At 42.1% G+C, this 12,262-nt stretch overlaps 1 protein-coding gene across 1 annotated transcript in view; it reads right to left on the bottom strand.

Annotated features, from left to right (window-relative positions):
• The window catches only part of LOC133575485 (uncharacterized), a 30,344-nt gene extending 18,841 nt beyond the window's left edge, over window positions 1-11,503 (bottom strand). The window contains exon 1 of the mRNA XM_061928168.1: window positions 10,991-11,503. Coding sequence (XP_061784152.1) covers window positions 10,991-11,205 — 215 coding nt within the window. The 5' untranslated portion in view covers window positions 11,206-11,503. The remainder of the gene's footprint in view (window positions 1-10,990) is intronic.
• Between the last annotated feature and the right edge of the window lie 759 nt (window positions 11,504-12,262).

Genomic DNA, 12,262 nt, shown 5'->3' with positions numbered 1-12,262 from the left:
GGAACTTTAGTTATTGGAGAGTCCCGGTCGGATGTTTTTTCACGGGACACATTTCCGGCGTTGTTGTTGCACAAGTGAGCCACGGTTGAGGAGATGCTGCTCTGTTATTGCTTTAAGTAAAGTCTGAATGTCATTAAAACAGTTAGCTCCATCTTTTGACACTTCTTCCACCCCCGTCCTTGCGCGCTACACCGCCACAACAAAGATGACGGGGGAGAAAATGCTGCCGAAGGTGAGCCACGTAAATAAGACCGCCCACAAAACGGCGCATCCTGAAGCGACTGTCAGAAAGCGGCTTGAATATGATCTGTAAAACATAATCTATGCAACATTTTGACCAAAGAACCACCATTACATGTTATGTAGACCACAAGGAAGTGTTTTCCATTTAGAAAAAAAAAAAAAATAAGACTCCTTTAATGCGCCTTATAATACAGTACGCCTTTTAAATGAAAAAAGATCAAAAATAGACCATTCATCGGCAGTGCGCCTCATAATCCGGTGCGCCCTATGGTCCGGGAAATAGGGTAGTATGTATCATTTTGACCATGTGTAAATTCGACAATATCTTAAAGGGGAACATTATTACAATTTCAGAATGGTTAAAACCATTAAAAATCAGTTCCCAGTGGCTTATTATATTTTTCGAAGTTTTTTTCAAAATTTTACCTATCACGCAATATCCCTAAAAAAAGCTTCAAAGTGCCTGATTTTAACCATCGTTATATACACCCGTCCATTTTCCTGTGACGTCACATAGTGATGCCAACACAAACAAACATGGCGGAAAGAACAGCAAGCTATAGCGACATTAGCTCGGATTCAGACTCGGATTTCAGCGGCTTAAGCGATTCAACAGATTACGAATGTATTGAAACGGATGGTTGTAGTGTGGAGGCAGGTAGCGAAAACAAAATTGAAGAAGAAACTGAAGCTATTGAGCCATATCGGTTTGAACCGTATGCAAGCGAAACCGACGAAAACGACACGACAGCCAGCGACACGGGAGAAAGCGAGGACGAATTCGGCGATCGCCTTCTAACCAACGATTGGTATGTGTTTGTTTGGCATTAAAGGAAACTAACAACTATGAACTAGGTTTACAGCATATGAAATACATTTGGCAACAACATGCACTTTGAGAGTGCAGACAGCCCAATTTTCATCAATTAATATATTCTGTAGACATACCCTCATGTCAGCAGGCCAGGGAAGCTAGGGTCGATATTCTTCTCTTGACGGTGTGAGCCAAGACATCCAGGGGGTTTAGCTCGCTCGTCTGAGGGAACAAATTGCTTGCCGTGCTACCAAGGTCCTTTGTCCCTGAATTGCTCACACACTCCGGCAGATTCAATGGGAGTCTGGCGGCAGATTTCTTTGACTTTATCGTTGGAAATGCATCTGCTTTGAGTGTCGCAGGATATCCACACATTCTTGCCATCTCTGTCGTAGCATAGCTTTCGTCGGTAAAGTGTGCGGAACAAACGTCCAATTTCTTGCCACTTTCGCATCTTTGGGCCACTGGTGCAACTTGAATCCGTCCCTGTTCGTGTTGTTATTATTAGCCTTTATTTAACCAGGTAAAATCCCATTGAGATCAAAGATCTCTTTTCCAAGGGAGACCTGGCCAAGAGGGCAGCAGCAAGGTTACATTAAAAACAGTAAACAAATACATAAAACATCACATTTACAACATTAAAACTTGCTCACATGACACATGTGCATACAGACAAGGTAGACCTTTCACAGAAGCTTTAAACTCATTCAGCGTAACTAGGGTTTGAAGTTTAATGTTCGATTGTAGGTTATTCCAAGCCTTCGGGGCTGAAAACCTAAATGCTTTCTTGCCCAGTTCAGTTCTTACTTTGGGGACAACAAATTGCAGAACATCCATTGAACGAAGATTGTGACTTCCTTGTTTCTTTGTTAAAAGACAAGACAGATAAGATGGAGTGATACCCAGAATGGTTTTGTAGATGAAAACATACCAATGATTGAGGCGTCGAGCACATAAAGATGTCCAGTTAACCATTGAGTATAACAAACAATGGTGAGTAAGGGGAGCGCAGTTGGTGATGAATCTCAGTGCCCCGTGGTACACACTATCCAGCTTGTGGAGACAACCAGCAGTAGCATTCATGTACAACACATCTCCATAGTCAATAACAGGTAAAAAGGTTGTTTCCACCAATTTCTGTTTCACAGTAAAAGAAAAGCAAGACTTGTTTCTATAATAAAATCCCAGTAAAAGTTTCAGTTTTTTTACAACATACTGAATGTGCTCCTTAAAACTCAAGTGGTCATCAATTAAAAATCCTAAATATTTAAAAGCAGATACTCACATAATTTGTTGCCCATTTCTGTTAGTATCTGCTTTTAAATATTTAGGATTTTTAATTGATGACCACAAGTTACACCCTCCGACAACACACCGACGAGGCATGATGTCTCCAAGGTACGGAAAACAGTCGAAAAAACGGAAAATGACTTTGACTCGGTGTTTAAGAAAATGGCGGATTGCTTTCCAATGTGACGTCATATTGTGACGTCATCGCTCCGAGAGCGAATAATAGAAAGGCGTTTAATTCGCCAAAATTCACCCATTTAGAGTTCGGAAATCGGTTAAAAAAATATATGGTCTTTTTTCTGCAACATCAAGGTATATATTGACGCTTACATAGGTCTGGTGATAATCCATCCATCCATCCATCTTCTTCCGCTTATCCGAAGTCGGGTCGCGGGGGCAGCAGCCTAAGCAGGGAAGCCCAGACTTCCCTCTCCCCAGCCACTTCGTCCAGCTCCTCCCGGGGGATCCCAAGGCGTTCCCAGGCCAGCCGGGAGACATAGTCTTCCCAACGTGTCCTGGGTCTTCCTCGTGGCCTCCTACCGGTCGGACATGCCCTAAACACCTCCTTAGGGAGGCGCTCGGGTGGCATCCTGACCAGATGCCCGAACCACCTCATCTGGCTCCTCTCGATGTGGAGGAGCAGCGGCTTTACTTTGAGCTCCCCCCGGATGAGAGAGCTTCTCACCCTATCTCTAAGGGAGAGCCCCGCCACCCGGCGGAGGAAACTCATTTCGGCCGCTTGTACCCGTGATCTTGTCCTTTCGGTCATAACCCAAAGCTCATGACCATAGGTGAGGATGGGAACGTAGATCGACCGGTAAATTGAGAGCTTTGCCTTCCGGCTCAGCTCCTTCTTCACCACAACGGATCGATACAGCGTCCGCATTACTGAAGACGCCGCACCGATCCGCCTGTCGATCTCACGATCCACTCTTCCCTCACTCGTGAACAAGACTCCGAGGTACTTGAACTCCTCCACTTGGGGCAAGATCTCCTCCCCAACCCGGAGATGGCACTCCACCCTTTTCCGGGCGAGAACCATGGACTCGGACTTGGAGGTGCTGATTCTCATCCCAGTCGCTTCACACTCAGCTGCGAACCGATCCAGTGAGAGCTGAAGATCCTGGCCAGATGAAGCCATCAGGACCAAATCATCTGCAAAAAGCAGAGACCTAATCCTGCAGTCACCAAACCGGATCCCCTCAACGCCTTGACTGCGCCTAGAAATTCTGTCCATAAAAGTTATGAACAGAATCGGTGACAAAGGGCAGCCTTGGCGGAGTCCAACCCTCACCGGAAACGTGTCCGACTTACTGCCGGCAATGCGAACCAAGCTCTGACACTGATCATACAGGGAGCGGACCGCCACAATCAGACAGTCCGAAACCCCATACTCTCTGAGCACTCCCCACAGGACTTCCCGAGGGACACGGTCGAATGCCTTCTCCAAGTCCACAAAGCACATGTAGACTGGTTGGGCAAACTCCCATGCACCCTCAAGGACCCTGCCGAGAGTATAAAGCTGGTCCACAGTTCCACGACCAGGACGAAAACCACACTGTTCCTCCTGAATCCGAGGTTCGACTATCCGGCGTAGCCTCCTCTCCAGTACACCTGAATAGACCTTACCGGGAAGGCTGAGGAGTGTGATCCCACGATAGTTAGAACACACCCTCCGGTTCCCCTTTTTAAAGAGAGGAACCACCACCCCGGTCTGCCAATCCAGAGGTACTGCCCCCGATGTCCACGCGATGCTGCAGAGTCTTGTCAACCAAGACAGCCCTACAGCATCCAGAGCCTTAAGGAACTCCGGGCGGATCTCATCCACCCCCGGGGCCTTGCCACCGAGGAGCTTTTTAACTACCTCAGCAACCTCAGCCCCAGAAATAGGAGAGCCCACCACAGATTCCCCAGGCACTGCTTCCTCATAGGAAGACGTGTTGGTGGGATTGAGGAGGTCTTCGAAGTATTCCCTCCACCGATCCACAACTTCCGCAGTCGAGGTCAGCAGAACACCATCCGCACCATACACGGTGTTGGTAGTGCACTGCTTCCCCTTCCTGAGGCGGCGGATGGTGGTCCAGAATCGCTTCGAAGCCGTCCGGAAGTCGTTTTCCATGGCTTCCCCGAACTCCTCCCATGTCCGAGTTTTTGCCTCCGCGACCGCTGAAGCCGCACACCGCTTGGCCTGTCGGTACCTGTCCGCTGCCTCAGGAGTCCCATGAGCCAAAAGAACCCGATAGGACTCCTTCTTCAGCTTGACGGCATCCCTCACCGCCGGTGTCCACCAACGGGTTCTAGGATTACCGCCACGACAGGCACCAACTACCTTGCGGCCACAGCTCCAATCAGCCGCCTCGACAATAGAGGTGCGGAACATGGTCCACTCGGACTCAATGTCCAGCACCTCCCTCGTGACATGTTCAAAGTTCTTCCGGAGGTGGGAATTGAAACTCTCTCTGACAGGAGACTCTGCCAGACGTTCCCAGCAAACCCTCACAATGCGTTTGGGCCTGCCAGGTCTGTCCGGCATCCTCCCCCACCATCGCAGCCAACTCACCACCAGGTGGTGATCGGTAGAAAGCTCCGCCCCTCTCTTCACCCGAGTGTCCAAAACATGAGGCCGCAAATCCGATGACACAACTACAAAGTCGATCATAGAACTGCGGCCTAGGGTGTCCTGGTGCCAAGTGCACATATGGACACCCTTATGCTTGAACATGGTGTTCGTTTTGGACAATCCGTGACGGGCACAAAAGTCCAATAACAAAACACCACTTGGGTTCAGATCCGGGCGGCCATTCTTCCCAATCACGCCTCTCCAGGTTTCACTGTCGTTGCCAATATGAGCGTTGAAGTCCCCCAGTAGAACGAGGGAATCACCCGGGGGAGCACTCTCAAGTACTCCATCGAGTGAATCCAAAAAGGGTGGGTACTCTGAGCTGCTGTTTGGCGCGTAAGCGCAAACAACAGTCAGGACCCGTCCCCCCACCCGAAGGCGGAGGGAAGCTACCCTCTCGTCCACCGGGTTGAACTCCAACATGCAGGCTCTGAGCCGGGGCGCAACAAGAATTGCCACCCCAGCCCGTCGCCTCTCACTGCTGGCAACGCCAGAGTGGAAGAGAGTCCAGCCCCTCTCGAGAGAACTGGTTCCAGAGCCCTTGCTGTGCGTCGAGGTGAGTCCGACTATATCCAACCGGAACTTCTCTACCTCGCGCACTAGCTCAGGCTCCTTCCCCCCCAGCGAGGTGACGTTCCACGTCCCAAGAGCTAGCTTCTGTAGCCGAGGATCGGACCGCCAAGTGCCCTGCCTTCGGCTACCGCCCAGCTCACATTGCACCCGACCTCTATGGCCCCTGCTATGGGTGGTGAGCCCATTGGAGTCTGGTGATAATGTTCCCCTTTAAATAAATCTAAACTTGTGCACTCTTTTTTTTTTAATAACCATCTTAGAAAAAGCACAGTTTCAAACTGCAAACTTGACGGACCTAACTAATCATACAAATATGACAACCATGATGTGTAAAATGTTGAAGAGGTTCATTTAGCCTACGATTGTGTATTTATAAATGGGTGATTTATATTGGCTAGTAAGGTAAAGTTTTGTACCTGACAAGTTTCGGCTATCTTGCTTCCTGGTGGGATGGAACAATCCATATAACACGTCACGGATGACGTCACGCTAAAATCACGTGACACCTCTGATGAAGGCTGCAGAAGCAAGATAGCCGAAACTTGTCAGGTACAAAACTTTACCTTACTAGCCTATATAAATCAACCATTTATAAAAAATGATGTGTAAAAACAGAACATTGCTCGTGAGTCCTGATTAAGAAATTAAATAAATACTTCGTCCAACACGTATGTTACACGGGAGGACACGCCACACAAAATGCTGGTATAAATACTTGCTGACAATGTAGCAAAAATGTAAGGTGACATAAATCTTTAGGAGTCTCCTCACTTGGCGTCATGCTGGACACGGTTTAATTGGTTCATAAATGGATTCACGCTGTCACGCTGGAGCACATGAGAGTTGTTTCACGCATGGCGACGTTATCTGCAAATATTCCGCTTTGCAACGCACTGTGGCGAATGTCATCGAACATCAAACGAGATACAAAAAGAAACAAAACTAATGGAATAGACACGTACACTGCATGCATGAATTGAAAATATATAAACACATATATTCATTATTTTGCCAGCTTTTTACAGATGCATTTTTGAGCTCTTTCCACACAGTTCGGCGTAGGTATTCAATTATTCAATACAACATTCTCCTTTACAAAAAATAACAATGTTAAGTTTTGAGTGGAATAAATCAACAATATTTTTAGATTTGCACCACCCTGTGGGGGAAAATAATGTTATTTTTGTGGACATTAATGAAATAAGCTGGACGTTTCTTATCAAAATTTAACTGCAAACATATTCCTAGCCCCTTCCTGCTCCGTCACCAGTAATAATACAAATTAAACAAATTAAAAAGATGGTTTTACAAAAACATCTCAGTAAGACTACAATAATGCTATTTGGTAACAGTAGAAGAGAAAGTCAAACACAAATACAGACATACGGAGTAGACATTGAAAGGGTAAAAGTAAACATATTTTTGGGTGTAATAATAGATGATAAAATGAATTGGAAATCTCATGTAAAAAAAATATACAACATAAAGTAGCACGAAACACGTCAATAATGAATAAACCAAAAATCACTTCATAGTTTGTACTGCTCACTAATGTTACCATATCTGAGTTATTGGGCAGAAATATGGGGGAACAACGACAAATGTGCCCTTCATTCACTAACGGTGTTACAAAAAAGAATAGTTAGAATAATACATATTGTTGGATATAGAGAACATTCAAATCCTTTATTCATTAAATTGAAAATATTGAAATTCAACGATTGGGTGCATTTGCAAACAGCTAAAATGATGTACAACCTGCTACCCAAGAATGTACAACAATTCTTCTCAACAAAAGAGGAGACATATAACCTTAGAGGAAAATCTAATTAAAAACATTTGTATGCTCGTACAACACTTAAAACTAGGGATGTCCGATAATGGCTTTCTGCCGATATTCCGATATTGACCAAACCCTTAATTACCGATACCGATATCAACCGATACCGATATATACAGTCGTGGAATTAACCCATTATTATGCCTAATTTGGACAACCAGGTATAGGTAGATAAGGTCCTTTAAAAAAATAAATAAAAATAAGATAAATAAATAAATACACATTTCTTGAATAAAAAAGAAAGTAAAACAATATAAAAACAGTTACATAGGAACTAGTAATTAATGAAAATTAGTAAAATTAACTGTTAAAGGTTAGTACTATTAGTGGACCAGCAGCACGCACAATCATGTGTGCTTACGGACTGTATCCCTTGCAGACTGTATTGATATATATTGATATATAATGTAGGAACCAGAATATTAATAACAGAAAGAAACAACCCTTTTGTGTGAATGAGTGTAAATGGGGGAGGGAGGTTTTTTGGGTTGGTGTACTAATTGTAAGTGTATCTTGTGTTTTTTATGTTGATTTAATAAAATAAAAAAATAAAAACCCGATATCGATAATAAAAAAATGTATACCGATAATTTCCGATATTACATTTTAAAGCATTTATCAACCGATAATATCAGCAGGCCGATATTATCGGACATCTCTACTTCAAACCTTTAGCATATCCGTATGTGGAATTAAATTATGGAATGGATTAACCAAAGAAATCAAACAAAACACCAATATGATTCAGTTTAAGAGACTGTTCAAACTACAAGTGTTTACAAAGTACACACAACAAGAATTATAATGAACATCTTGAACCCTTTTTTGTTTTTTGTGAGATAAAGATTATTTGTTTTAAACACTTGTTTACTTATTATGGTATATTATTTATTTATTTTTTATTTATTCACTGTTCTGTTACAGAGAACACGGAAATGACATACAATTGCCATGGTATGAAAAGGGGTAGGATTAAATAAGCTCAGCTTCTTCCTACTTCTTTTTCGGACTGGAAACATGTGATGCATTACATTACATCGTATGCATGTTCGAAATAAACCGGAACCAAAGTGAACACTTTCATGTGCAGTGATGAAGCGAAAAATACTGTTCTTTTTTGTGGGCATTAATGAAATATGTATCAAACAGTGCATGTAAAATACCAATTTATAAATAGCTGGGAGCTTATCAAAATTTAACTGCAAACATATTCCTAGACCCTTCCTGCACCGTCACTGGTAATACTACAATGGCAAATTGTCCCTTGTCGTGTGCATCGTTGGTGCTGGACTGGTACTGTGATAAAATCCCCAACGGAGTTGCAAATTTTTATAAATCAAAGTCAAAATTGAATTTTAATAAATTATTCAATAAATTATTGAACAATTTATTGTCCATATTCTAGTCCAAGCATGCATGAAATTAAATTCAAGTTTGAAAATATAAAATAAAATAAAATTAAAAAAAATAAAAAATTCAAGTTTGATTTAAGAAGTACGAAAACTTTACATGAATAAAACTAAGAGTTGTGTGGGGGGTGCTTTCAAATAAAATATTTCTGTCTACCATACATGACAACCAGAATCTATCGGATTTATTTGACCTAATTTTACATTAATCGCTGATTCCACAAATTTAGGTATAGTTTTTGGTTTCATTTTTAGTTATTTTTTTTTTATCACTTTGTGTTTGCTTTTATAAACAGATGTGTGTGCCACTGGTGGCTCCATCTGGTGGCACGCCGTAGAGTCAATTAAATAGTCAAACACAGTGTTACTGTTCAAACGGTGTGTAATAAAACAGTGGCCAAAATAGTAAATATTATTGTTAAATATAACCTGCTTCTTGTTTTTAATGAATACTTAGACCTACTACGCCGCTGAATTTTAATGTTGGTCATTATGGTGGTACTGTTGCTCCAGTATGATTCACTATAACATCTTCATAAATTGTAAACATTTATACAAAACTCCCTTACTTTACCGATATAGTTATATATCTGTTTATTTTATTTTTATTCCTTACCTTTATAAACAGCTTTTTGTACATCCTTTTATTTTTTTTATTTTTTTTTACAAAACCCAAAACCAGTGAAGTTGGCCCGTTGAGTAAATGGTAAATAAAAACAGAATACAATGATTTGCAAATCCTTTTCAACCTACATTCAATTGAATAGACTGCAAAGACAAGATATTTAACGTTCAAACTGGTAAACTTTGCTATTTTTTGCAAATATTAGCTCATTTGGAATTTGATGCCTGCAACATGTTTCAAAAAAGCTGGCACAAGTGGCAAAAAAGACTCAGAAAGTTGAGGAATGCTCATCAAACACTTATTTGGAACATCCCACAGGTGAACAGGCTATTTGGGAACAGGTGGGTGCCGTGATTGGGTATAAAAGCAGCTTCCATGAAATGCTCAGTCATTCACAAACAAGGATGGGGCGAAAGTCACCGCTTTGAGAACAAATGTGTGAGCAAACTGTCCAACAGTTTAAGAACAACATTTTTCAAAGAGCTTTTGCAAGGAATTTAGGGATTTTACCATCTACGGTCCGTAATATCATCAGAAGGTTCAGAGAATCTGGAGAAATCATTGCACGTAAGCGATGATATTACTTTGATCCCTCAGGGGGTACTGCATCAGTGTGTAAAGGATATCACCACATGGGCTCAGGAAAACTTCAGAAAACCACTGTCAGTAACTACAGTTGGTCGCTACATCTGTAAGTGCAAGTTAAAACTCTACTATGCAAAGTGAAAGCCATTTATCAACAACACCCAGAAACGCTGCCGGCTTCGCTGGGCCCAAACTCATCTAAGATGGACTGATGCAAAGTGGAAAAGTGTTCTGTGGTCTGACGAGTCCACATTTCAAATTGTTTTTTGGAAACTGTGGACGTCGTGTCCTCCGGAACAAAGAGGAAAAGAACCATCCGGATTGTTTTAGGCGCAAAGTTTATTATTGGGTTTAAAAGCAGCTTCCATGAAATGCTCAGTCATTTCCAAACAAGGATGGTGCGAGGGTCACCACTTTGTCAACAAATGAGTAAATTGTCAAACAGTTTAAGAACAACAATGGTTTTGAACAACAAAGCTTTTGCTAGGAATTTAGGGATTTCACCATCTACGGTTCGTAATATCATCAAAAGATTCAGAAAATCTGGAGAAATCCCTGCACGTAAGTCGAAAACCAACATTAAATGCCTGTGACCATCGATCCCTCAGGCGTTACTGCATTAAACTCCTCAGTTCCCAAACGTCTACTAAGTGTTGTTAAAAGGAAAGGCCATGTAACACAGTGTAAAAATGCCCCTGTGCCAACTTTTTTGCAATGTGTTGCTGCCATTAAATTCTAAGTTAATGATTTTTTGCAAAAAAATCATTGTACTGTTTTTATTTACGATTTACACAACAGTTTGGGGTTTTGTATACATTACTTACCTTTTTTCTTTCCTGTGAACTCAAATATTTATTTAGCAATAAATCACCATAACACCTCCTCTGCGCACACATAATAATTGATTATATGCTGACATGTTATAGTTTACTCAATAATTCCAATGTTAAAAAAAAAAGGTGAAATAGAAAGAAATATAAATCCATATTACCACTTAATTTTGCACTGCGCTGTGCCGTCTGCCAGCGAGATAGCGAGGGCTGCTCCTAGAATAACAAGTGAGGCTGTAAACAGGAATTTCAGGTCCATGGTGGGAACAGGTTGACGTGATCTCGGCTGTGTGGAATCCGTCTGCGCCGTCTCACTGAGGGCCGGCTTAAAAAGAACTGTTGGCGGTGAAAGTGGAACATTGGAAGCGAGAGCCATCCTAAATGGATTAAGAACGGCTGCAGCATGGGAAATATGTTCAGACGGACACAGCTTTACGCCAACTTAGAAATAAAACAAACATTTGAGTCTATAAAAATGTTTTATTTTTGAAGTTTGCTTCATGAATATTTAAGAATTACACGATTTTTCTCCACATTCATCATGCCCCTGAGCTACTTTTATACAAACCCCGTTGCCATATGAGTTGGGAAATTGTGTTAGATGTAAATATAAACGGAATACAATGATTTGCAAATCCTTTTCAACCCATATTCAATTGAATGCACTACAAAGACAAGATATTTGATGTTCAAACTCATAAACTTTATTTTTTTTTTGCAAATTATAATTAACTTAGAATTTCATGGCTGCAACACGTGCCAAAGTAGTTGGGAAAGGGCATGTTCACCACTGTGTTACATCACCTTTTCTTTTAACAACACTCAATAAACGATTGGGAACTGAGGAAACTAATTGTTGAAGCTTTGAAAGTGGAATTCTTTCCCATTCTTGTTTTATGTAGAGCTTCAGTCGTTCAACAGTCCGGGGTCTCCGCTGTCGTATTTTACGCTTCATAATGCGCCACACATTTTCGATGGGAGACAGGTCTGGACTGCAGGCGGGCCAGGAAAGTACCCACACTCTTTTTTTACGAAGCCACGCTGTTGTAACACGTGCTGAATGTGGCTTGGCATTATATTGCTGAAATAAGCAGGGGCGTCCATGAAAAAGACGGCACTTAGATGGCAGCATATGTTGTTCCAAAACCTGTGTGTACCTTTCAGCATTAATGGTGCCTTCACAGATGTGTAAGTTGCCCATGCCTCGGGCACTAATGCACCCCCATACCATCACAAATGCTGGCTTTTGAACTTTGCGTCGATAACAGTCTGGGTGGTTCGCTTCCCCTTTGGTCCAGATGACATGATGTCGAATATTTCCAAAAACAATTTGAAATGTGGACGCCGGCAGCGTTTCTGGATGTTGTTGATAAATGGCTTTCGCTTTGCATAGTAGAGCTTTAACTTGCACTTACAGATGTAGCGACAAACTG

The sequence above is a fragment of the Nerophis lumbriciformis genome, linkage group LG03, assembly GCF_033978685.3.
Source record: "Nerophis lumbriciformis linkage group LG03, RoL_Nlum_v2.1, whole genome shotgun sequence".
Classification (NCBI taxonomy): Eukaryota; Metazoa; Chordata; class Actinopteri; order Syngnathiformes; family Syngnathidae; genus Nerophis; species Nerophis lumbriciformis.
Note: the sequence above shows the minus strand (reverse complement) of the source record. Positions and strands in the feature narration are given on the sequence as shown.